Source organism: Cyprinodon tularosa, unplaced genomic scaffold (genome assembly GCF_016077235.1).
Source record: "Cyprinodon tularosa strain WSP-4 unplaced genomic scaffold, ASM1607723v1 ctg127, whole genome shotgun sequence".
Classification (NCBI taxonomy): domain Eukaryota; kingdom Metazoa; phylum Chordata; class Actinopteri; order Cyprinodontiformes; family Cyprinodontidae; genus Cyprinodon; species Cyprinodon tularosa.
In genome coordinates, this window is record NW_024038081.1 from 252,950 (window position 1) to 279,798 (window position 26,849).

General features: G+C 41.3%; 1 protein-coding gene across 4 annotated transcripts in view; it reads right to left on the reverse strand.

Annotated features, from left to right (window-relative positions):
- Positions 1-26,849, reverse strand: part of itsn1 (intersectin 1 (SH3 domain protein)) — a 61,554-nt gene that overhangs the window by 25,590 nt on the left and 9,115 nt on the right. The window contains exons 3-30 of one of the 4 annotated variants that reach the window (XM_038276755.1): positions 26,486-26,578; positions 26,276-26,339; positions 24,248-24,408; positions 23,916-24,113; positions 23,694-23,772; positions 21,404-21,504; positions 21,268-21,331; positions 21,040-21,177; positions 20,825-20,919; positions 19,503-19,642; positions 19,223-19,345; positions 18,809-18,958; positions 18,275-18,415; positions 18,002-18,089; positions 16,966-17,105; positions 15,018-15,101; positions 8,841-8,950; positions 8,489-8,763; positions 4,769-4,941; positions 4,636-4,650; positions 2,710-2,948; positions 2,443-2,617; positions 2,284-2,370; positions 2,050-2,198; positions 1,788-1,867; positions 1,532-1,704; positions 1,399-1,444; positions 1,075-1,196 (exon numbers count right to left, since the gene is read on the reverse strand). In XM_038276755.1, the coding sequence (XP_038132683.1) occupies positions 1,075-1,196; positions 1,399-1,444; positions 1,532-1,704; positions 1,788-1,867; positions 2,050-2,198; positions 2,284-2,370; positions 2,443-2,617; positions 2,710-2,948; positions 4,636-4,650; positions 4,769-4,941; positions 8,489-8,763; positions 8,841-8,950; positions 15,018-15,101; positions 16,966-17,105; positions 18,002-18,089; positions 18,275-18,415; positions 18,809-18,958; positions 19,223-19,345; positions 19,503-19,642; positions 20,825-20,919; positions 21,040-21,177; positions 21,268-21,331; positions 21,404-21,504; positions 23,694-23,772; positions 23,916-24,113; positions 24,248-24,408; positions 26,276-26,339; positions 26,486-26,578 (3,503 nt within the window). The remainder of the gene's footprint in view (positions 1-1,074; positions 1,197-1,398; positions 1,445-1,531; positions 1,705-1,787; positions 1,868-2,049; positions 2,199-2,283; positions 2,371-2,442; positions 2,618-2,709; positions 2,949-4,635; positions 4,651-4,768; positions 4,942-8,488; positions 8,764-8,840; positions 8,951-15,017; positions 15,102-16,965; positions 17,106-18,001; positions 18,090-18,274; positions 18,416-18,808; positions 18,959-19,222; positions 19,346-19,502; positions 19,643-20,824; positions 20,920-21,039; positions 21,178-21,267; positions 21,332-21,403; positions 21,505-23,693; positions 23,773-23,915; positions 24,114-24,247; positions 24,409-26,275; positions 26,340-26,485; positions 26,579-26,849) is intronic. The other 3 variants (XM_038276758.1, XM_038276756.1, XM_038276757.1) reach the window with 3 other exon arrangements.

Here is a 26,849-nt window from a genome sequence, read left to right on the forward strand (position 1 = left end):
AAGAAAGTAATTTGTAAAACACAATCTGAAAAATAAACAATAAAAAATATGAAATGTGTAAATAAACTTAAAAAAAAACTAAAAGAAAACCAAAAGAAAGCAACAAAAAAAAAAAATGCATTCTATGCTCGCAACAATTTCATTTAAATTATATCTAATCAATGATCTGATTAGGCTTTTATAAAGTGAATACCATGAAAAACTAAATTTATGTTTAGGAAAATATTTTATTACAATTTTGCAAATATAAACCTTTTTTTTGTTTTGTTTTTTTTGTTTTTTACATAATATGAGGCCCTTTCGTCTCACCATTTTTACTTTAATTTTTTATGTTATCTTGAAGTCAAACCTGTTCAAAGCTCAAAGTTTCAAACCGCGGGCAGCAAACATGCTGTTATTATTTACATTGGAAGGAGCAGCCATCTTTTTTTTTTACAAGCGCAGTTCACAGCTTTTACTTTGATTCCCTCACAGACTAAATGCTTGGCATAAAAAAAGTTTTTAAAATAATTTTTGATATTTGTTTTTGTGAAACAAAAAGAATGAAGAAAATCTATTATTTAGATTTGGTATAATAAACCAGATGTTTTATCTTTAAGCCATATTTCCCTTTAGTGGTGATGGAAACGCAGCCTTTTTTTAACCCAAACATGCAGGATGTTTATTTATAGAAGTGGGAAACGCTTCGCCACTCAACCTTAGAAAAGCTGCAAAACAACAAACCAGATGGACTCCAATGCAGGATATTTGGTTCTGTTAGCAAAGAGCATGTTTTGTTAATGGGAATTTGATAAAACCAACTGTAAAGTGCCTTGAGATGACATGTGTTGTGAATTTGGCGCTATATAAATAAACTGAATTGAAAATTGAATTGAATAAAAGTGAAATGAAATAAAAAAGTTTTAACAGGAAAAAAAAGATTCTCAGATTTCAGTTACTTCAAATAATTTCTTTTCAAATTTATTCTTCTTCTTAATATTAAACAGATTAATATTTTTTAAATGTGATCTTTTCAAACGTTACCGCGCTGCCACATGTTAATGATTTCCAGGTGACGAGAATCAGCTGGCGTACCTGCAGCTCGCCCTCCCACCAGCCCCCGGGGTTCTTTTTCCTGATGAGGATGAGCTGCCCCGGCGCTAACGTCAGCTGCTCCGCGCCCGTCGCAGTGTAAGCAGCGATCACCTGAGCGATCTCTAAGAGAGGGAAGGAAAGGCAGCAGGGAGACGGCATTCATTTCACTGAAACACAAAAGCTGGACTGAAAGCTGAATTTAATGAAAGTCAATCTATTAGAGCTTTAAATCCAGTGGCTAAAGACATTAATTAATAACATGGGCACCAGTGATTTATCTTTATTAGTCTACATTTAAAAAGAAGAAAAGTAAATAAATTTCACCTGGTTTCTTCCCCAGACTTCCGGTCTTTCCTGCTGGTCCCAGTGCCTGATAAAAGGAAAATGAAGGTTATTAAGAGGATTTCCTACAGATGGCCTGCTCCTCCAGACTGAATCGTCTCAGACTAAGACTCACCTCAGTGACTGAATCGCGCGGTTTGACGTAGTTGGACGGAAAAACGCCGGTCTTTCCTCCGACCATACCAGTCCACCAATCCCCTTCTTTCCTGGTCACCACGACGATATCTCCCTGCTGGAAGCTGAGGTCCCCCTGTTCGCTGCTCTCATAGGTGTACATGGCTACATACTCTGAAAAAAAGAAAACACCATGAAAATAAACACCAGTGCCTCTTTAGACTGCTGGGATGCTGTGTGTTGTTTTATCCGCTTACCTTCTCCAGAATCGGAGGGTTTTGCTGGAGAGGATGAAGGTCGTTTCCCATTGGGTGGACTCTCTGATATTCCAGGTTCACTAGGAAACAACAAAGAGCTTCCAAAATTAGCAACACAATTTATTAACATGCAATAATAAACAAAACAAAAAACTTAACAAAAACATTGACAGGCTGAACCGCACTGGCGTTTGGGTAGAGGCGTGTAACGTGACCATGTACATCTCAGAGCGTCATCCAGACAGCCGGCTCTAGGACTTACTTGGTGTTTTTGCTGCGGACCGCAGCGACGGCAGGAATGGCCATGTTGGCTGAGATGAGCTTGACGTAACTTTTGGGGAACCAGCCTCTCTGTCCGTTCTGAAGTTCACCCAGCCACCACATGTCCTGCTGCTCCAACACGGTTATGACCTGCATTGACAACAACATGGCCGCCTTCAGAACCTTTATTGCCATCCACCTGTTACCAGCGGAGCAGCGAAGGCTGGCTGCTCACCTCGTTCTTATTGAAGTTCAGGTGGTTGTCCTTCTTTGCTCTCCAGGGATACAAAGCCTGGGCCTGAAGTCCTTCCACCTTCTCCCCCTGCAGGAGGAACACGGGATTACACCTCCAGCTATTTGGGCAATAAACGCTTTATCTGTTCTGAATTGCTACCTGTCCAAGGACGGGAGATGGGGAGGAGCCTGTCGTCATGGTGGCAGGCGTAAAGGCGGAGCGCTGCCGCAGCTGTGCTGATGGAATGCTGAGAGAGGGATTCTGACTGGCTGAGGACGTGGGCCAGGCGTCCCATCCCTCGCTGTCGGACTGGCTGGCGTTGCTGGACGGCCAACTGGAAAAAGTTCCCGGAGACGATTCGATGAGGCGGAGAGGTGGAAACAAGCGTGTTTGGGAGTCCAAAATATGGCGTCATGTGAGACTCACGTGGTGCTGAAGTCGGCCCAGTTACTGTTGGCTGAAGACGTGGAGGTTGGTCCGGAGGCGGAAGGAGGCGTGGCCACTGGATGCTGGGTTGCTGGGGGCGTGGCCGAGGACGGGGCACGCAGGCTGATCGGTGCTTCGCTTTCAGGTATCCGCTCTGCGTAATTAGCTGGAAACCAGCCGGTCCTTCCTCGGAGCTCACCTCCTAGCCAGCCAGGCTCCCCAGTTTGGGACTCATCCACCTATCAGAGCAGAGAGACAGAATAAAAAACTAAATCTACGGAAGAATCGAGGAAGCTCAACATACTCTGATCCCCGGAACAGGAGAGGAGGTGGAGGTCTGGCACTGGGAGCATCTATCACCGCTTAACGATCACCTGTAGGTACAAGACTCACCAGGCCGAGCTGTGGACGGCTAAGGGGCCCTTGGTTACTTTACTGAAAGGAACAACTAAGAAGGAAAACTTAAGAATAACACGGGGTTGGAACGGCTTCAGATGGGGTTCTGTTCTGCTGGTTGAAGCTCGTCATCATAATCCAGGTTTGGGCTGAACAAATTTGTCAAAAGAAAAAATCCAAGTTGGGATTTTATTTGGATTCTCTTTTGCACTAAACAGGCCTGAAACATCTTCCTGTCTGTGTGGAATCAACCCCCCTTTAGAGGTATTACTGCCCCCTATAGGACTGGAAGGAGTCAGGGTCTTAACTGTAATGTGACCAAAATGAAGTGACTGAGATTGAGAAATTGTCCTAATCCGGATTATCGCCAACATCTAATGGCCTGTGGTAAAAAAAGATGTAGAGCAATGTATCCATGACTTTAACTAATAACGCCACTTTTGCCCTAAAGGTTCACATGTGTCGTTTGTAAGCGGTTAAAGGATGGGTCTGGAAGGACTGAGACAGATAAATTACTCCTTCCTGTGCTTTACTGAAGCCTTTAGACGTTTATATAGGCTCTTTGTATTCATCTGATTCTGACTTTCCTGGCATAGATGGTTCTAGCTAGCTCTCCTCATACAGGAACACAATAGGGGAGACTCTATGAAGTGAATTCTGTTCCAGTATGGTTTTGTAAAAGGAAATATGACAAAAAAATAACAATTCCAGAAATGAAACTGAAAAGAAAAATTCTTTAATGAAAAAAGTAATGAGTGTAACTTATTTAAAAATTTCTAGTTAGTTTTATCTTATTTCTTCAAATTTCATTTACATTTTTAAGATTTTTTATTTTATTTTTATTTGTTTTTCTGAAATTTTACAAATTGCATTACTTTCTCCAATGAATATATTGTTGCTAATGTCCAGCCGGCCAATAGAAATGTGTCTTCTCTGCTCACTCCAGAGGAAAGCCCACCTCTAGAATTGAAAAAAAGAAGGTGGTAAAAAAAAGAAATCCAATATTTTTTAGGCTCGGTCAAAAGAAAAACAAAAAAACAAATTAAAATACAAAATCTTTGAAATAAATATAAAAAAAATAAACAAATAAAAAGAATTAAAAAAGAAAAGGAAAAAGAATTCGAGAAGAGTTAATTTACACTAAAAAGCGTTTGGTTTTTTTTAACAAAACATTAATTTCTGGATTATTATTTTTTTAAATGTCCATTTACAAAATGTTTTCTTTGCTAATTATTGGATCAAACTTCACTCTATAGGGCAGGCGGTGGTGATGGATGGTGTTTAAATGATCTACAGGAAGCAGGCAGCCACCATGAGTGAGGAACACATGACTCTATGTCCGTCCATCCACAGCGAAAACGCCACAGGAGGGGCAGCGTCGACATGCATCGGTGACGACTTTGTTAGAAACAAAGTCCAGACATTCATCCACTGAAGAATGGAAATAAACATCTAGAGGACATGAGGTGAACCAATGGCGGCAGGTGCTGATTTTTTGGGGCTTGTGATTGGTTGGGGCCAACAACTTACCCATTCCCCCTTCACCTTCAGTATGCACAGCGGAGGAGAGAGGAAAGAGTTAATACAAGCAGCCCGTCTTTTCACGAGGCGCTACGTTCAACAGCTGCTGAGTTTATGACTGTAGATGGGTCACTTTACGCACCATGATGACATCACCAGGCTGGATGCTGATCTCATCGTGACTACGGGCATCGAACGGATACAGAGCCCTGTAGTAGACCACCTTCACTGGCTGCTGCTGCTGTTGCTTCTGCTGTTCAAAGCCGCCGGCCGAAGCTTTCTGGTCAAACAGATTGGCAGCGGGAGCCTTTTCAGCTGCAGAGAGACGGGATTAGAACAAAGACAGACTGTTCAGGATTGAAACCTCTGAACAGATGATGGAACATGGCTGATGGAAGATGGATCGCTCTCTGATTTTTTTTTTTTTTCAAACTTAAAAGAGAAAAATCCATAAACCACTGCTTATTTTACGTTTTTGCCATTTTAAAAATCAAATTAGAAAAATCTAAATGGTCTAAATACCGTATCTAAATCTAAATACCGTATTTTCACGACCATAAGGCGCACCGTTCTAAAAGGCGCAGTCTCAGTTATGTGTCCCATTTCTGTATTTAACACACACATAAGGCGCACCGGACTATAGGGCGCGTTTTTTATATACAGGTACAAGTCCTCTACTACCTTTAAATACCTCTACTGCGTATTTAAAAATACAGCGGGGGCAAAACTGTGTATGACTGTGCTTTATTCATGTATTTATTACAAAGTATTAATCAAACCTGGGAGCTGGCCGTGAGACAGACACATCGCAGATGACACAGCGCTGTGATCACTCCTAAATTAACTTAAAATCCTGAAACCTGCCGACGGAATATGTTCGCTTTTATTACCGGTATCCTGGTGCCTGCAGTTTAAATTATTTAGATGAAAAACACCTGCCAGCCACCGCGTGAACCCGGAGGCTGCCCGGCCTAGAGGCTGCTGTTGAAGGGATTTCTACTGTCGGTGCACCGCTGGTATGTGGGGGTCTGAGCGCCTCTGACAGAAATAGATAATCTGGATGAACTGACTGCAATTATTAAGTTTTCAGGTGGACTTTCTCACTTAAAAACATATTAAAACTACTTTATTTCCACTGATCACAGCAAATATAGCTGCAAGATTTAGATTATTTAGTTCTAAAGTCCTTCCACTGGCTCCCTGTATCTCAGAGAATAGACTTTAAAATACTTCTGTCAGTCTATAAATCTCTGAATGGCTTAGCACCTAAATACATCACAGACTTGCTATCAGTGTATCAACCCTCCAGACCACTCAGGTCTTCTGGCTCCAGCCTGCTCTGCATACCTAGAACCAGAACTAAACATTGAGAAGCAGCATTTAGTTCCTATGCTCCACTTATCTGGAACAAACTTCCAGAAAACTGTAAAAGTGCGGAAAGTCTGAGTTCCTTTAAATCAAGACTAAAAACACATTTGTTTTGGATTGCCTTCGACTGTTCTAGATAAACAGCTCAACTGAAACATGTTTTCTTTAATCCAACTGTTTTTAATATTCTTTTTTTGTTTCTGCATTTTTTATTTTATTTTATTTGTTTTTTATTTTTTCCTACTTGTTTTGATTCTGTCTTATCTTCCTGTATTTTAATCATGTAAAGCACTTTGCATTGTCTTTGTACTGAATTGTGCTATACAAATAAATTTGCCTTGCCTTGCCTTGCCTAGATGAAAAAACACCTGCCAGCCACCGCGGTGAAGAGGAGGAGACCCGGCCAGAGGCTGCTGTTGAATTAAGTGTTCAGGTAGAAAAATAGAGTGGGAGCAAAACTGAGTATGATTGTGCTTTATTCATGTATTTATTACAAAGTATTAATCAAACCCATCCAAGTCATCATCCTCTGTTTCTGAATTAAACAGCTGCGCTAAATCAGACATGCCAGTTTCCCCTTCTTCGCTGTCAGAGTCACTTTCCGTGCAGCGCAGCTCCTCAGAAATAATGCCGGCTTTTGCGAAAGCTTGAACAACAGAGCCAGCAACACGTTAGTCCAAGCATCAACAATCCATCCGCAAACGGTGGCGTAACTTGCCCGGCGCGGCCTTCCACTTATCGTGAAACTGTGGTCTCTGTCTGTCATCCACCGCTCCCACGCCGCTCGCAGCCTTACTTTGAACGGCCGCTTCACACCGATGTCGAGCGGTTGAAGTTCCTTTGTCAGACCCCCCGGGATAACGGCGAGCACAGCGTTCATTTGATTCACCTTTTTTTCCCCACATCGGCTGTGAGATGGGCACGCAGCGATGGTGATGCGTGGAAAAAACCACCTGGTCTCCTCACATACACCTGCCTCAGCCACGCTTTCATCATCTCCTCATCCATCCAGCCTTTTTCATTTAATATCATATGTCATCAGAGCGATGTGTCTGTCTCGCTGTCAGCTCCCAGATCAGCTTCTCTGATTGGTTGATGCGGCGCGTCCAGCAGCAAAACTTCAATTTTTCCATCTCGAGCAGCAGCAGCGCGTTGGCGGTGCGTCAGATGCTTAAACGCTCCCGACGCGCTGCGCCTGCTGCTCAAAACGCGCTGCGGGACCTTTTGCTGCACCTATACGCGCGTCAACCATTGACTTTGCATGTAAACTCGCTGCTTCTGCTGCACCTGCTGGGTCCGGTTCACACCGATGTCGAGCGGTTGAACAGCGAGCACAGCGTTAATTTGTTTCCCCATGTTTTTCTCATCAGCTGTGAGATGGGCACGCATGGAGTTACATATTAACAGCGATGGTGATGAGTGGAAAAAAAACACCTGGTCTCCTTACATTCAGCCACTCTTTCATCATCTCCTCAATGAGGTGGTCTCAAAAGACACAGTTACAACACACATAAGGCGCACCGCACCAAAGGGCGCACCGCAAATTTTTAGGGGAAAAAAAGACGTTTAAGTGCCCCTTATAGTCGTGAAAATACGGTAAATTAGTGTACCATTTGGACCTTCTCTTGTCTGACATGTAATATTTTCAACACGCCAAATGTTTCATGTTTGTGTTATTTACAGGATATTTTGACCAACAGTTCATTACATGCATCTAACAAATTCACTAATACGAAACCAGCGCCATCTCTGATTTCTAGTTGTTGTTACCCCAGTAACCTGTTTGCATTTCCTAACTTGACTTTGGCATTTAGACTTTAAAGGAAAAATATACATGGGGCATTTTAAACATTAGAGCGGGTTAATTCTTCGCTACATGTGCTTGATGCCAAACCCTGGAATCAAGCTTCTTTCCCACTGAAAATAGCAGATTAACACCAGTTTTTCAAACATGTGTCGACCCGCTAACAATTAGCATTTGGCAACCAGGCTAGTGGCATCCTTCCCATTGGCAGCTGCATGGCCTCTGTCCCCCTGCCACTGTGTGTCTGGTGACGCCTTCATGCTGGGTTAGCGTTGATGATGTCACCAGTGCGACAGAAATCAGGAAAGTAAACAATGGAGAGCAACATGTGAGGAAGCCAGGGCGTAGTCAGTGTGCTTTGCTGTTTCACTTTTCTCTGTACAAATCCCTCTTACCAGTGATTCGCCATGTTTATCAAACGTAAACAGAGTTGTTTCAGCTTATTAGATCAGACGGGACTGGCATGTTGTGTTGACGTCTGTACGTTGTGCTGGTGCTGGAGCCCAGCCATTTGAACCCGGGTCGCTAACCAAGTCATTTGACCCGGGACGACGCGGGTAAGCGAGCTGTTCCACTGTCACTAAAAGTCGATTGTTCCCAGGTTTAACACAGTTTTTCCACAAGTGGGAAAGGGATATAATGTTTGTCTCCATGACAATGCAGAGAACACCTTAAGCCGCGGGGACCCACCTGTGGAAACCCAGGGGTCGGCTGGCTGGATGAACAGCGTGTTGAGTTTTTCCTGGACATCCTTCTGGCTTTGACTCTCAGCCTCTTTCTCTTCCAGCGCGGCTCCCTTCCTGCCCTCCTCGTCCTCCTCCATCCCTCTCCTTTTTCTGTCCTCCTCCTCCTGAGTCACCCTGTTGAGCCAGGCGTGGGATGCAGACACAGAGGCTGGGCTGGGAGCTTTAGGGGCGGAGCTTCCAGCATCACCCCGCCAGGCCACGCCTTCCCTTGAGGATAACCTGCATGATGACATAAGTTCAGGTAAAGTCTGACAAACCTTCCTAAGTCCCTCTAATTCCATATCCAACAGTCCTACCGGCTCTCCTCCAGCTCGGCTGACTTCCTCTGGGAGGACAGCGGCTGAGCGCCTCCTTCCAGATCCTTCTGCTTCTGTCTCTGCTGCCGGCTGTGAATCTCCCGCAGCTCCTGCAAAGCACCATGGTATACAGGAAAGGAACAGCGATGAGGGCCAAGTGGGGTCAGAGGGTAGGTTGCTATGGGTTACCATCAACAACGACGCAGAGAACAAGACCACCAGTAGCAGCGACACTTTTTGCATTAGTCAGACGACTGATACAAGCTCCGCCCCTTTTGATGGAGTTACTGGGGTCCCATTGGACGGTCCTCTTCTGCGGTAATGTTCAAATTCATCAACTGAGGACTGTAGAAACTAAGACCAACAGAATCTGTCCAAAATGATTCAGACTGTAAAAAAACAAAATTATTTCCTCCAAACATTGACTGAGGTGTTTCTATAATAAAGAAAGCAAAAATCTACTAATAAAACTAATAATTCATCCTCTGATTGTTTGTTCTAATTGATAAACCTGGTGTTTAAGTGGAACTGTCAGTTTGAAACATTTCAACAGAACTGGTTTGACAGCTGAGACACGGCGACGGTTAGTGTGAGTCACTTTCAAAAGCAAATCCTGTCCTCTTTTTATCCAACTGGCCGACTGTTACTGGTTGAAGTGGTGCAACGTCTCCACATGTGTCAGTCAGCATGTGAGCAAAACTGAAGAGTGTGCAGAAAAACCAGGAAGCATGTGGCTCAGTCATCAGAGGACGTGACAGTTTGCTTCTAACTAAAGGAAACCATCATTAAAATGTGAGGCTGAGATGAAGCCAACGGAGTCAGAATATTAACGACTGTTGTGGTTATTATTGCAATTATGACACATTTAATGCAAAGCTGACTTTTTATGAAGCCTTTGTAAAGACAACTTTTCATAAATATGTCCTAACAGGCCTTATTTGAACCCTTTAAACAGTTATTCAACTTAGCATCACAGTGTCATAGTGACTGTTTTTTAAGCATTGGATGGTCCAATGACATTTAAGGACAAACATTAGGGACATAATTGAAAAGGTTTGATTATAGCCAAAGATTGGACTAATCACATGACAACATAATGTTATGTTATTACACACATCTAAACTTTTTAAGGTTTATAAAAGAACATATTTATGATGGGTTATGATTTATTGGTCGATACTAAGATGTCCGTTACAAAACCAAAAATGGTTTTCACAGACAGCAATAAAAGAAACCCACAATCCAAACATCCCAGATCTAAGAGCATTTTCCAGATACGGTAACGGGGAGCTTTTTCCACCCACTAAAACTTTCATGTAAAACCTGTTTTAATACAGGATTATTTTGGTCCAAACCTGTCAGATTGTTCCAAAAAAAGTAAAAAAACAGTCCACAGGACTTTGTTTCTACGCTTTGAAGACGTTTCTCTTCCCATCCAGGAAGCTTTATCAATTCAAAATGTCAGGAAAATCGTTGAGTTTGAGGCTTTAGCCCAACAAAGCCTCGTTTTTGTCTGGAAAACATTTAAATTGTTTTCAAAACAATTTCATGTTTTATACAGATGGGCTACTGTATAAAGCTTGGAACTCAATGCTATGTCTGACATTTTGAATTGAAAACTCTTCCTGGATGGGAAGAGAAACAACTTCAAACTTGGAAACAAAGTCTAGTGGTTTGATTTTTAACTTTTTTTGGGTTGACTATGACCTGGATGACTGAGAATCTTCACCAACACTGTCCGATTATTAGATACATCTTTATTTGGCTTGTTGATGTTTATGTAAATTTGTTTTAAAAGGGGAAACGAACTATGAAGAAAAAATTCTGACAAAACAAAGAAAAAAAACAAGGCATTATTAAATTAAAAAGTCCCCCCCAAGCTGGTCCTTAAAACATTACAGTCCTGTTTAACTCATACCTTTTCCTACAGTTGTTTAATTACCTTGAATTATTGTTGCTCTCAGGCTTAAAGATGAACTAATAGATGCAAAGGGGCGGAGCTTGCACCAGCAACTTTTCAGTGTCAACAAATGGTTATAAGGAGTCAACAAATACAGGGGTGCAGCAGGGAGAAGAAGGAGATGGATGTGGACGTTTCTGTGTATCCATGACAACCATCTGTGCCATTAGAAACCACTCTGGAATTAAAAAATGATGCAGTGCATATGCTGTGTTTCAGCCAACGTGAGGACGCTTTAAAGGACAATTAAACCAAAAAGGGAGACAGACAAGTCCGGATCAGCTGGAGCAGGAAGTGGGAGAGAGATATGAGACAAACACACACAGACACTCGTTCACATTAAGTCGGCTTTTTGTTATTTTTATATGGAGTAACCACCCTGCTTCGTATCCAGCTGAAACATCAGTAGGTCTACAATGAGTTGAAGTAGCCTAGCAACAGACCTGATTCACTCAAGTGTGATGAAGCAGAGACGCGTACAACAGGTTCAGGACATCGGTCCTATATAAGCTCAGAAAGTTAGCCCTTCTTTAGCAAAAGATAAATTCAAATGTTTTTATTTAAGCATGCCGGTCGATCAAACTGGGAAAATCGTACAAGAATATCAGACAGAACTATTTCCCCTTTTGGGGATGGATCAGCCTTTTAGGAGCCACAATACTGCTGAATTCACACCAAGGGCTTTTCGACCTTCAAGAAGCTGTCCAACACCTCCTCTCTGATGCTCGTCCAGATCATTGGAGTCAGACGAGCATCGAGAGAATTTTAGTTAAGACGTCGAGCTAATTGTTCGCCGACCCTTCGGAGGCCCTTTGCCAGACTCTGTGAACGATGACAAATACAATGGAGAGACTGGCTTTGCTGTATTTGCTGTGATGTTCCTCAGGATTATGATCCTAGCTTGAAATATTTTGTAGCTGTTCTGTGGTAGAACGCTGCATAGGGGCAGGGGAGCGGTCTCTGGAAATCCAGCAATAGATCAAGCTGACCAATCAATGTGGGATTTCCTGCTGCTGTCCATAGCAGCTGGAAGCAGATATATCATTTTTAGTGGTAAAAACTGCACACAGAACAAATAAAGATCCAAACTAATTTTGCCAGGAATTTTTAGTTGAGTGATCCGAGGATGCTCACTTTTTCTTTTCATATAAAAAAAAAAACTTCCTGGCCCATAAATAAATATTCTTGTTTGCATTTGATAGTTTAATGCTGATAGCACTTCAGGAGCAGAGATCACAGCTTGGAGGAAGTCTCTGTCTCCTTGTCAGTTCCCAGATCAGCTGCTCTGATTGTTTGATGTTCAGTAATGGTTCACATTTTTCTACCCCGCGTCTGATGCTGTAGATGCGCACCAACAAAAACGTGCCTCAAAACGCGCTGCGCTCCACCAGACACCCGAAAAGCTCTGCAGGATGCACCTCTACCATAGTAGGGACATGTTCGGTCTGGTGCTGTACGGTTCCGACAACAGAGAGTTTGTGTGACAAAGGTCTGCAGCCTACTGGACCTTTGTCCTTCCACAACCTATTTCAAGTTCAAGGATAATTTCTACAGACAGAGGCATAGCTGTGCCATGGGATCCCCTGTGTCACCAATTTTAGCCAATCTTTACATGGAAGAAATGTAAAAGAGAGACCAAGAGAAACACCAGCAAGACATTGGTTTAGATATGTGGATGAAACATTGGTCAAAGCCCAACTAAAAGAAGTGGAAGCTTTCACAAGACACATCAACTCCATGGACCACAACATCCAGTTAGCCAGAGAGGATGCCAACAACAAGCTACCTTTTCTGGACTGTCCTCCTCTGGACAAGACTGCAGTACATTCACACCTTATGGACAAAGGACTTTCTTTGTTCACATTTTGGACAAAGAAGACAGGTGGTTTGAGAGGGGCGTGAAGGATGCAATTTATGTTAAGAAAAATGGACCTTAAACAGAGGGGGTGGATTTCAAGTTTTAAAAAATCTACAATGCAGCGATAGAGTCGATTCCTTCAATGCTCGTGGCCAAGCAGGGAACCACGGTATCTGGCCTGGTCACCAACAATGACCCTAACGACTGCCCTTTCCAGAGGGATAGGCCAGCATCAAGTATTTTAGGCTAACAAAGACCTCAATGGCTCCCCATTAGTTCGGGGATGGACCTGTTCTTCCAGTTTAATTAGCATCTTTTCTACGCCAAAACAAGGCTTTGTTGGGCTACTCTATAAAACTCAACGTTAATCCAGACATTTGAACTAAAAAAGCTTCCTAGATGGGAAGCAAAACGTCTTCAAACTTGGAAAGCAAAGCCTAGTGGTTTATTTTTTAAACTTTTATTTTTAACTTTTTTGGAATACTGGTCATAATTTAGTCATTTAAAGATTCTGTCAGTTTTTAATCCAATCTGTTAATAATATTAATCCATGAATTAATCATAATCTTATAATATAACATCTCTAATATTATAGACATTAAAGGTTTAACATTCTTTGAACCAAAGATGTTTGGAATTTAGCCCAAACTGCAACATTTTTTTATGAAAAAGCTCTGATTGTGACTCATAAAAGGCGGCGGCTCTGTGATTCACTCTGCTGATTAATACATTTGAACAAAAGCAGGTTTAGTGAGTGTTATGCAAACAAGCTGATGCTGCCATCATTTCACTTTTTTCATTCAGCTCAACAATGCCCACCAGAAAACCAACCTAAGACCTATTACCGGTAATATGAGGAAAATGCTTAAAAAAAGATTGTTTTACAAAAATGGAAGAATGCAATTAGAATATATAATTGAATTCATCATAATGTCTGTAATTAATTTATTGCCTTTTAATAAAACAATATCTTGACAAATTAAAAAACTTTTTAATTTAAAAATGTATTTTTTCTCCTAAATTACTGAATAAATAAACATATGACCAAAGCAACACAAAACATTGTTTCTATATTGTTTTTAATCCATCGTTCAGGTTCTTCAACCACCAGACTGATCAAAGTTTTCTTTAAGAAAGCCCTGATATTTTATTACTCCTACTACAGAAGTGTGAACATTACATGAGTATTAAGATGAACATCTGTTCTAGACCAAAGTTAAAGTTGTATTTCTAAAACTGATAGCAGAGCGATGACAGCGGAGCTAAACATAAAGCATTGCTTAAGGAGCTGAATGTTTATTATTCAACATTTAGTCCAATTAAAACACAGATACCACTGAGGATACCTTTCTCCTTAAGCCATAAGACTAATAATCCATCTTGCTCCTTCTGTCATGGAGTTATTTTATCAGTCGTAGACCAACTTTACTGGCTCTAAGTTTGTCATCTGGTCCTTTGTTGCTTGGTTGGAGGATTTGTGCCTCTGCTGGACATTGGAGAACGTTCCAGAATGTTTGACAAATTTATCTGTTAGGAGTCTGAAAGTAAAATTTGCAATACTAGAGAGTTTTTGAAGAACCAGAGAGTGGTTTCCATGAAGACGTCACTGTTTGTGGCTCATGGCGTGCAGGACGGTTCTATGGCAGTTTCAGGGAAATGTAAAACTCCAACAAGCTGACGGAGAGAAAATTACTAAATAAAACGGTTTGCTTTTTAAAGCTAATTACGCTGAACTGAAATTCAGCTCCAGCTAAGTTCTTGTCTTCGGTGCGCCCTTTCGTTCTACGTCAAAACAATGGTTCATGTGACCCAAATGGACAGAAAAGTTCAGATTAGACTTCTGGAAATCAAATCAGATGTCAAAAATTGTTTGATACTATTTGTCCACTTTTATTTTGATCAAATGAAAGATTTGGTAAATATACCCTGTATTATAAAAAAACAAAAAAAACAATCTGTTAGTATTTTTAAAGTTTCAATGGATTAATGGATTACCTCAAGTAAAACTATTCCTTTAATAAACCAGTGCATGCTTCCTCCTTAGAGGTGTGATTATTTCTCACACCGGGGGTAAAAACGTTTACATCAATAGAATCAGGATAAACTGGGTGTTTTTGTTTTGCTTCCACTCAGTGTTATAAACTTGGATTAAATTCAACCATCACAACAAATCAAGCGTTTCAGGATTCTGGTTCCTGGTTGTTAAAAGTCAAAAGCAGGTTAGTCTCCTGGTAAGAATCCAATTTAAAACACAAAAACTGACCTTAGAGTTAGCCCACTGCTAACAGTGGACCTCTCATTACAATAGTGTATCCCAACTGCAGTACCACCCCATTCCAGCAGTGGCAGTGTGCTCTACCTGTCTCCCTTTCTCTTGGCGGTGAAGCTGGCGTCGCAGGGCTTCTATCCTGGCACAGTGGTTGGCATAGAACTCACACAGACACTGGCATGGGAGCAAAAGGCCAGTGTGGGGAGGTAAATGAGAAGGAGTAGAAAATATAGAAGGAGCGGTTTAATATTTGGATTGAACAAACAACAACAGGGAGAAACGAATGGGAGGAATGAAGGCCGAGGAAGCAGAAACAATAAATAGACAAAAACAGCCAGGAGCAAAAATAAACAGAGCCCCAGTTTTAGAGCATACAGAGAAGACAGACGAGATCCAGGTAGTTCAGCTGGTGTGTGTGTGTGGTGGTGGTGGGGGGGGGGGGGGGGGGGGGGGGGGGGGGGGGGGCTGTCAATCACAGGAAGCAGTGTTTTTATTTACTGGCTGCTTTCTTCAAGCCCTTCTGTTGTGTCGCAGAGGCCAAATAAATATGGAGCTGAATTTATTGCATTAGTTGTTAGGAAATCAGTTTAAAATGGTCTCCATAGTTACTGATCTACAGCCTTATTGCAGCTGTCTGTGTCTGGCTGACTGATCTGCTCTATCTGACCTGGTCTAGTCTCTTGTTTGTAATGTTTGTTGTTTTCACATGTTGCCAGAATATAACCACCAACGTCTTGACGTCTTTATTTGTGTGACCAACCATCATACAACAGCAACTATGTGTGAAATGGAAGAGAAATGATTGAGGTTTAAAAAGTGGAGCTGCTCTCCCTGACCAGACTGATGGGTTCTTCAGAACAGGAGGTCCAAAAGATTTCCGCCAGTGGAAAAAAAACAATCCAACAGACTAACATCTCTCATTTTTAATTTCTATAACAATAACATACAGTAAGTGGTCAAAGGCTTACATAGAGAAAAACAATCTGAAACTATGTATGATTTCCTTTAGTTGTTTTTTTTTTTACGTAAATCCCAATTAAGTGAAGTTTGTGGCTAACGTGGGTGCAAATGTGAAAAGGTCAAAGCTGCAAACCGAGCAGGAAGCTGCAGTCTGAAACCAGCAAACACAACCTGGTCCCCAAAACACAACAACTAGCAACGACAGCAGTGCTACAACACCAATATAAACAGAAACGCACCAATAAAGTACAGCAGGACCGGGCTTTGAAATGAATGCAGTGGGAATGGGACATGTCAGCATTGGATTCATCTAGCACAGGCGTCCCCAAAGTCGGTCCTCGAGAGCCGCTGTCCTGCAGGTTTTAGAGGTTTCTCTGCTTTAGTACAGCTGATTCTGATGATTGCAGTTCAGCAAAAGCCTGTTAATCAACTATCAATGTAAATCAGCTGGGCTGAAGCAGGGAGACCTCTAAAACCTGCAGGACAGCGGCCCTCGAGGACCGACTTTGGGGATGCCTGATCTAGCATTACAGTCAAAGTGTTTGATTGGTTAGATATCTCGTCTCGGCTGCTCATAGACTTTATAGGAAGAAAATCCTAACTTATATAAAAACTCACTATTGAAAAGGCAACAATCCCAACTTTATTGTCTGGTTTAGGTCTTAAGGTTATTGTTTGGACATTTAACTGATAACTGATTTGGGAAACAGAATGAATAACTTGTCATGTTATGATATAAATATTTGCTTTAAGTGAACAATATCAGCCTAATGCTTTGATTTATTTATTTTTATAATGCTGAATGATTGAGATCATTTAATATCAGGTGAAATAATATCTAAGGGACTGAATCTGATGTTAAAGGTTCTGGATTTCTTAAAAAAAAAAAAAAACAGAAATAGACCTAAGTGAGAATTTGAACAAACACTATAAATGTACAAGTGAGTTTTTTTTTATTTAAATTTAAAGTTTCTTTAACAAATCAAGCTTGGAGTGATGTTTCAGACTTTTATTTGCATAGTTTCTTTCTTTCTTTCTTTCTTTCATGATGCCTGGTATGAATGCAGTGAATAATTACCTTCAGTTGTGTGTTGAAGGCGTCTATTTCCAACAGCTTGGCTCTGGTCTCTCTTTCCACTGTATCCAGCTGCTCTCTGAGCTGCTGCCTGCTGCTCTCCTTTTGCTCGATGGCCTTCTGCAGTGATGACAGACTATCACCTGAAACAGGCAGAAAGCAGCAGGCATCAGGTTAGTCTGATTAATTCAGGCCGCTGATAAAGCCCCTGCCTCACTGGGAGTTTTCCTACTGTAGCTGTGATATTTAGAGTTTGACTGGGGGGACGTGGGGCCACAGTGGTGTCGGATGCAGGAGTTTGCCCTGCAAACGGAGGGGTTGTCGGTTCAAGCCCAAGCTTTCATAGTGGTTGTGTCCTTGGGCAAGACACTTCAGCTACATTACCTACTGACGATAGTCAGAGGGCCCGGTGGCGCCAGTGTACGGCAGCCTTACTTCTGTCAGTGAGCCCCAGGGCAGCTGTGGCTACAATGTAGTTTGCCATCATCAGTGTGTGAGTGAATGACTTTGTTTTGGTCAAGTCTCCTAACTTGTAAATAGTCAATTTTAAAAGCTATGAGAAGAATTTATGTTATTCTAACAGATTTTTCCTGTCAAAAGTCTAACTGTCTTTTTCAAGCAGATTTTGAAGCATAAATTTAAAGTCTAAGGTGAACAGTTTCACATTGGTCTGATTTGAAACATGAAATGGATGGTGTATGGACAGAGGAATAGAGGTTCCTAGAGTTTCTAAAAGTAGAGCTGGGTAGTAGAATGGGAACATCTCCATAATAAGCTATCTCCTGCTATAGGCTTATGCTGCTGGAGGACATAGGGCCCACTTTTCATCACTGTGCTTCGGTCTATTTTCCCATTCTGCAGTATTTCTTATTTTGACCTCTAACTTTATGCGCTCTCTACTTTAAGCTATCACTGGAAGAGAAACCCAGGCCCCACTCCATCATCTATAATTGAAGGTTCCTTCCTTTTCCAGCTTGAATGGGAACCCTTATATGTTTATGTTGCCATGTAGAATGTCTACCATGCACACAGGACTCACGGTGCAAACTGTTCTGCTGAACCTGTTTTAACTGGTCATTCAGATTCTGTTTGTCAGGAATCAGCCTCCCCAGCCACTGTTGGGAGTCCTGCATGAAACAGAAAAGCAGCAGCGTCAATTTAGCAGCAGAAATAATTGAAACCTATTAAACATTTTTTTGCTTAAATGCAATAAAATGTAAAGAAAACAAAAACAGCGTCTCCAAAGGTGTGCAAGATGAAGGCTTGGATAAATGTGAGAGAGGGAACAATGTGTAGGTTTGGTGAAGCGAACCTGAAGCTGCTGTTGAAGCTGGGTGATTTCAGCGATGCGCGTTTCTCTCGTCTGATTGGTCTGCTCCATCTCTCTCCGCTGGGTTGAAAGACGAAACCGAACATCCTTCAATTTACCTTCCAACTGGTTCTTCTTGTCATTCTGCAGAGCAGTAAATAGATATTGCATAATAGTTTTTACATGCCACAGTAAAAAGCTCAGATTATTCCTCTGTTTCCATCAGTTGTAACTAGATAGTTGAAACAACAATATCCATTTTTACATCTCAAACTTGGCATTTATCTCTCCTTTCCATCTCACCTGCAGAGAAAAACTTTTCTGTTACTAAACCCCACCTATTTACCTTGGACAGATAACTCTGAGCCATGTCTCCAATTTTGTTTCCACCAAAATATTAAAAGAATGGGGGCAGAATGTAGAAAACACAAGTTTCCACCCGCTTAGATAAAAGAATGTCGGCACAGTTTTGTAAACAGAGCTTAGAAGGCTTTAATAAATGAGGCCTGGTGTTTGCAGATCTTTTTTTATTATTACCAGTGCCTCCAACTCAAACTCCAGTGTCTTCTTCCTGGCTTTGAGCAGCACTATGCTTTCCTGCTCTCGGTTCCTTTGAGTTAGAAGCTCTTGGCGGCGCTGCCGTTCCCACTCCAGCTGACGCTGGCGCTCCAGCTCCCTCTTAGCAGCCTGGGACACAGACACACACATGCTGAGTTCAAATGAATCTGCATCAAGATCTTCAAACTTACACAACAGAGATTATAATGGGATGTGTTTCATCATAAACAGGCAAATCTTTCCGTTTCTTTACTGTAAACACAGATTCCACATGGGAGGTAAAAAAAAGCCATTAGAAGCTTTTTAATGGGTGATTACAGCTCAGATAATAACAGATCTGGAACTCCAACTTGTCTGAAAGGCAGAAAACTGCTAATCCTTCTTTCTCTCTACCTCTCTCCTTTCTATCTCCTTGCGTCTTTCTTCTTCTCTTTGCCTCTCCAGCTCTCGCTGCCTCTCCAGCTGCTTCTCCAGCTCCTGCTGTCGTCTTCTTTCTTGTTCCAAACGCTCGCGCTCCTGGATCACAAAGATTCAAATATAACCATACAAATAAAAATAAAAAGTCCGTTATTCATGGTCCCTCTGTTGGTGGAAATTACCGACTGATAGAGAACAGCACCATAAACTATATGACTAAGGCAAATGGAAATAAGAGAGCAGCAGGACAGTCCACCTTCCTCTCCTGTTCCTCCCTCTCCAGCGCTGCCAGCCTCTCCTGTTCTTTCCTCTGTTGCTCCTGAAGAGCCTGACGTCTTTTCTCCAACTCCAGGTTTCCTCTCTCAAAGTTCTCCCTCTTCTTATCCTCAAATGTCACTGTTTGAGGGGGCAGTGAGAAAAATAGTAAGCTTTAATGAAAACATCTAGAGAATAAAAACTTATTAATAAGGAAAAAAAACAAGCAACAGAGATGCAGACCAGGTTTCTCTCTTCATTAAGGAGACAGCTTTCAGGTTTCTATGGAGGGAATTTTGTTTCATTGTTGCAAGCAGAGAACATATTTTGTAAAATTGGAAAATTTTAATAAAAAATTTAAATCCAGAGAGAAAACCTTTTTTTTTTTTTAAAGAATTTGGGAGGATTTTTTCCTCCTTACATTATATATATTTTTTTCAAATTCTAATTTAATCCTTTTTTTTTTTATCCCTTTATTTTCCAAATATTATTTTTAACATTTTTTATATTTTCAATTTTTTTTTTCAAGTTTCCGTTATTCAGAATGAGTTTTACACATTTCACTCTATCAAACTCTCTTCACTTCAAGTCCCACACAAACGCTCGCTCCTGACCAATAAAAATGTTGCTAACCTCCAGCTGACCAATAGAAATGCATCTTCGTTCCTCACTCCAGAGGAAAGCCCACCCCAAACATATAGAGAATTAGATCTGGAAATCATAATTTGAATAACTTAATGTGAACAAACAAAAGAGGTTGAAAAATATATGAGAAAACTTAAAAGGAAAAAATTATAATTTTAAAATATAAAATATAGAATATACAACAGGAATTCAAAAAAAAAAAAAAAAATAAATTAGAAGAAAAGTTTTCCAAAGTCTCATTTCTGGATTTTATCTTTTACAAATTTCAATTTATACAATCGTTTTTTTCTTTTTAATTTTCGTGTTTTTTGCTTGCTACAATAATGGAACATCCAAAGAGGAATCTGTATGTATTTATCACAACAGCTGCGCCTAATTATGTCAGCTTGTTTGTACTGGATATTAATCAAAATGAGTGAAAGAAAGGCTTTAGACAGTTTAATTAATAGAGTATAGTAAACAGTAATGTGTTAAATAGATTATGATGCAATATTTTTTAACTACAGACAGTGAAAAAGGTGCATCTCTACTCAGAGCCATGACTGTGAACTTCTGGCAGCTGTGAAAACATCACAGCATCTACAGCCACACAAATCAAAAGAACTGTTGAACACTTTTGTGCAGGAAGGACACCATGGAGCAGGAATTCATGGAGGCAGAACAAACTCATCAAGTCACCTGGTAGCTTTTTCTCCTGGTTGCTCTCGTTCTCCTCCTCTGCCTCCTCATGGACACTCTTCTGGTCTGACTGAACACTGTCACTCCGCACCCGCCTGTAACACAGATACAATCCCAGCATGCTCATCTATTTAGCCGCTTAACCAAAGAATCAACAACACTTTGAAAAAAGTTAGTGGTTTCATTCCACAGATACGAGGAAAGGGTGTGAGTACCTGAAGGTAGGTGGTAGGTATTCTGCTGATAACACTGGAGGCAGCGGTAACCCTGACATTGCCATATCGATAAGGTGCATAGCCAAGATGAACTCCTCAGCTGTTAGCTTTCCATCCTGGTCGATGTCTGATAGACTCCTTAAGGAAAACAGAACCAAAACAAAAAGAGTTTCGCATTTTTATTATTGTTTTGTAAACCAAGAAACGGTTGACTGTAACTGTACTGACCAGATCGTAGCCAGCTGAGTCTGAGGAAGACTGGACTGCATCAGAATAGTGCGAGCCTGGGGTCCTACGATGGTTCAGATAAACACGTTAGCATGAGACGGGGAACAAAAAGCTGATCTTAAATGTGTCAACCCACCGGTGAGGTATCCACTCATCATCTTGTCATGGGAGTTAAAAAGCTGTCTGTACTTTAATCTGGAGGACTGGGGAACCGCCCAGTCAGAGGGAGGCTGAGCACTGGGAGGAGATCAAAAGAACATTAGAGGTTTACCATCTCTATGCTGTGTTCTTTCTTTATCATTTCTAGCAGATACAGGTGCATCTCAGAACATCAGAATATCAATGAATATCCCTGTGTCGCTTTATTCTGGAGAGCCTTAGGATAAATGGAGCCCTGGGCTCTTAATGTTAAAGAATGTAAAGTAAGGAAGACCAATGACAACAGTGAGAATCCTCTTCACAAGATTTTTCAAAGTGTCTTCATTCAAAGGCTTTTCCAGATCCAGTGCAAGACAGACAGACCGCTACAGAAGATCCTTCCTGCATACAGCTATCAACACCCGGATAAAAAACTGACTTATTTCAACATTTTATTTCCCTCTTCTTAATAATGAAGTCTTTTTATAAGATGAATTGAACTTGTATTGCATTAAAGAAGCATTTTAAACCTTTTGAAACAAACACACTCATGCATAAACACCACAGGTGTTTAGATCCACAGTTATGCTAAACACTAACCCTCCATATTACTTTATAACAATGTGTTTTATTTCTAGCCATATATCTTGGCTAACTCCTGATGGGTAAGATTTTAGAGTTGGAGGCAGAAAACCATACTAAAAAAAGCGTAATGATTGTAACGGTAAATGTTTGAATGTACTGTAGAACCACAATATAATTCCTACTATTCCCTTATTAATTGTCCAAATTGGTACCATATGAGAGTCTGTCTGCCAAACACTTTTGAAGATATGACACATTAAATATTTCCCAACCTTGTATTTTCCTAAAATTTCTGAAATAGAAGCCTAACTTTACACTTATTCCATTAAAACTATCCATATTTATAATAATATTCACTGTATTGAGTCTCCAGCATGTGTTCTTATTGAAAAAACATCCTCTGCCTGTTGGCAGACGTACCATTCGTATGGTCAAGGCTCAAAGGGACACTCTAAATAGCGTTTAAAGTCACGCACATTACACGTTGTTCAACCAAAAACACCAATCTCAAATTTTGGTCAAGAAATTAGTATCAAGAACATATGATGAATGACTATGCCATAAGTTGGGTGAGCTGTATATAACAGTGGAATATGGAGGTGGCTACTGCAGTCTAACCATCTTTTATATGGGAAAAGGAGGAACTGTAACGTGACAAAACTATTTTTGCCCCTTTACCATCTACATCTATACAGAACCAGCCAGTTTTGAGGTTAGAATAGTAAATAAGAGGCCCCATCAAATAAAAAGAAAAAATGCTGAAATTATAAATTGCCAATGCCATAGACAAATCTTTAAAAATATGCAATGTGTGACATTTATGACACAAACCGATATAAACAGGTACTGTGCTTATAATAACCACCCCAAAGCTTCTCAAACACAAATCTTAGAAAATAAATGCAGAAATTGTGTAAAACATTAAAAACCATGTTATAATGGCAAACGTTCGATTAAACTGCTTGGAATTACCCAGAAATAGGAGAAAAGTACCAAGTTATCAAGTGCCTTGATAACTGGCTTTGGTCACGCACATTACACACTGAGTGGTGTGCTCCATATATGACTCTATGGTGCCAAGGCGTAAGGGCCGAGGTCGAATTGTTGTTTGGTTAGATGCTCAATACCATTACTACATTTTTACACATTTTTCGGGGTGAAAAAAGTTCATCAATAAGTAAGAGCCACTAACTGCAGCGATACCATAAACCTAAAGTGCTGTTATGCAGATGTTAAGTTCTGAATGCCTTTTGAAGGCCGAAGCTACCTCATGGGTACTGAGTCAAAGGAAGGGCAAGCAATACTGACCCATGAACTGGAGGGACAGCATTCTCTTAAGCTTCATACGTAATAAACATACTTTTATTGTTTCTTTTCATTTCTGATTTACCTTTAGATGTCGCCATTTTGAAATCCCTATAAATACTTAAATGCTCTATTTGATTAAAATGATAAAATCTCTATAAATGATTAAAAAAAAAAGAGCAACAGAATAAAATACATTTCAAACTTAGCCCACTGGTGAGTTGTTCTGTTTTCAAAAGATGTTGAGGGCCCCCCTGTGATCCCTGAGGGCCCCTTGGTGCCCGCAGATACCAAGCTGGTGACCCCTGAACTAAAGGCATGTCTATTCTTTAAACAACGATATTCGTAGAGTTTGAGATGCGCCTGTATAAGAGAGAATAACCAGACTGTGATTCTACCCTGCAGCGTCAAACGACGAGACCTTCTGCAGCTTGGTGCTGGAACGATTGAACGAAGCGGCCTTGTTCACAGACGGAGCTGAGAGAGGAAGCACAGAATAGAAAACGGCTGAAATTACACACACAAAAACATTTTCTGATCTTTTAAACACCATGGTGTTTAGTTTTTTTCTTTTAGGCCAAACTTTCAGAAACATCAGAAGAGCTTTGCTCTGTTTTTACCTGGGTGGGGAAAACCTGGGATGGGGGGCATCATGGCTGTGGGAGGTGCTCCGTTTGCCATGGGTGGCGGCAGGGGAGGCGCTGAGGTGGAGACGAGAGGCGGAGACACCCCAACAGGGAGTGGGGGCAGTGGCAGTGGAGGTACGACTGGGAGGGGGGCTGGGATGGCGGTGGGAATCGGTGCCATAGGAGGCATACCTGGAGGGAAACAATGAAAACACAAAGTAAAACAAATACTGGTCACCATAGCAACAGAGACAGACTATTAGTAACTCTGTTTTCACAGGAAAAACAAACCCAACAAAAGGAAAAGCTTCCTATGCGTGTCTCACCAAAGCTGGGCTGTGGGGGTAAAGCGAGCGGCGGCTGTTTCATGCTGGGAGGGAGCGCCGGCGGCAGAGGGTGGCCCTGCAGTTTGAGTTTGATGAGCTTCATGGCGATGGAGAACTCCTGCATATCCATACGGCCGTCGCTGTTCATATCGGCCAAGGCCCTGAAAACACACACATTTAATCAGTAAACCATCAGGTTACGGCGTCCTGGGTGGCTCAGACAGCAGACCGACATCTGGCGCTTTTCTTTGTGGATCTGACCAGTTTGCAGCCATTGATAAAAACATTCCTCCTGATTGTCTGCTATGCTGTCAGGGAGGCTAACGACACGTAGCAGGAATCAGAACTGTTATGGATATTTAACGTGAACATGGAAACCCATCCCTTACCTAGTAAATAACGGCTTTAATCCCACTGCAGCGGTCCTGGTACATTAGCAGGTAGGATATCAGTCTTAAATCCGTTCAGGTGTTATGAATTATCAGTTAATTACTGGGTGCAGTTCTACATGTGAAAGAGGCTTAAAATTCCCTCTAGAACTCGGACAATTGATCTGATGAAATGCATTAATTAATCGCCAATAATGTGGTAATAAATCGTCAGTCAGACCAACATAATTACTAACATCAGTAATTATGAAAGAAAACGACAAAGATGAAAGCATTTCTAATCTAAGATGCAAAAAAATCTCAATATATGGAAACACATGACACTTTTTTTTTTTACAATTCACTTTTCTATTTTTTTGCAATTTTTTTTTTTTTACAATTTATTTCAGGTCACAGTGAAATAAAAAAATTTAATCATTAGTTCTAAACGTCTATTTATTTATCTAGAAATGCTAAATCCCTGAAAGTTTCTCTTTTTGATGAATCAAAATAATATTGGATAGATGAACAGATTGGTAAAGGATAACTGCAGCCATAATTCTCTCCATAGGGCAGTAAAACATTCTGCTCTGTTCACCTGTGAATGAAGACCAGAGAAGAGGGGTGCACAGACTGATTGGCATCGATAACCTTCATTTTGGGAGATTGGTGATCGGCCAATATTTACACATCAAACCAATCGTTAACACAAATCCGCGACATAGGTCTAAATTCAATGCTCTAAACTTTGATTTATTTTCGACGGCAGTAATTTCAGAGATATGTATTGTATCATGGGTACTAAATAATAATGCCTTTCAATAAAATAAAATTGAAATATTTAAGTGGGTTCTTATAACAGCTGACAGTGTCCAATAAAAAATCAGTATCAATGAAAAAGGGCATGTCAGCCTTTTAAAGATCCCGAATTGTTGATGGCTGGGAGCCTGCCATCGGTGCACCCCTACCAGAGAAGCTAACAATGCTCCTCCTGTAGCCATGCTAGCTGAACAATAAGCGTAAAAACTGTTTGTTAATTAGTATATATTAGGGATGGAACTAATTAGGGATTAGTATATATTAGGGTTCGCGTGTGTTGCGTTCGGTTCATGCGCTGCTCCTTTTTCTCAGAGGCACTCCAGAGCAGAAGGTGGCGGTACTGCGACCAAAGCCAACCACCAGTAGTAAACAAGAAGAAGAAGAAGCGAAGCAGCGTAGCTGGGTGTAGCAGGAAAAAAATCAGTTGTTGTGGAGAATTGTGTGGGTATGGCGAGTGGGAAAGAACAGGAGTTGGAAGACGCGCCAGCAGCACTTTATAGGTCTGCTGTATGGGACCACTTTGCATTTAGAGTGACCTACGATGACGGCGGAAAGAAAGATGTGGATAAAAACAGTGTGCAAGCATTGTGCAATACGTTTTGTTTATTCTAACAGCTACATGACCAACATGTCATGCTAACAATCAACATATACCGAACCGAAAACCATGACCACGAAACCGTGAACCGAACCGTGGATTTTGTGAACCGTTCCACCCCTAGTATATATGTGACAGCGCTGTTAGCGCCACTAGTCCTTAATGGTAAAGTGATCACTTCTTTATTCACGCAGCTATGCGCATGAAGAAAGCCCAGCGCTTCCTTTGGGCCTCAGGACTCACCATATTTGGGCCAGGATAGGGGGGGGCAGGCCTGACTGGAGGAAGAAGTTCCTGGCCTGGTCACCTAACAGGCAAACACAAACAATGGGTGAAGCAGAAGCAAAACAGAAAAATGAAACAGTGACTGCTGTAAATGGACTGGGATGTGGAGTGGAGGCTCTGACTCAGCCGGGCTGATAAATGTCTTATCTGTTAGGATGAGCTGGTTACCTGTTATGTAACCCCCAGCAGTCGGGGAGAGGCTGTGAAACTGCTGGTCGTGTTTGGCTCTTTCATCCGCAGTGATGAGAAACACATCTTGTCCTAACAGACACACATGGTTAGTATCTGGAAGGGAAGGCTGATGTCAGACGGCGAGCAGAGGCTGGATGAGAGAGCTGACCGAGTCACAAGTTTCAGTTCTGGGTGAAAGTCATCAGGACAAACAGAGTCTGACTGGTGAGTGGAGAAGGTGGAGATGATGAGGGAGCGGGTTGGGCTCTGTTAATGTGTTGCTGGTTTTCCTCTATAATAAGCCTGCCTATTAGTCTTGATGTTCTAGGCCATGCTAATAGGTTTGTTGATTCAAATGAGA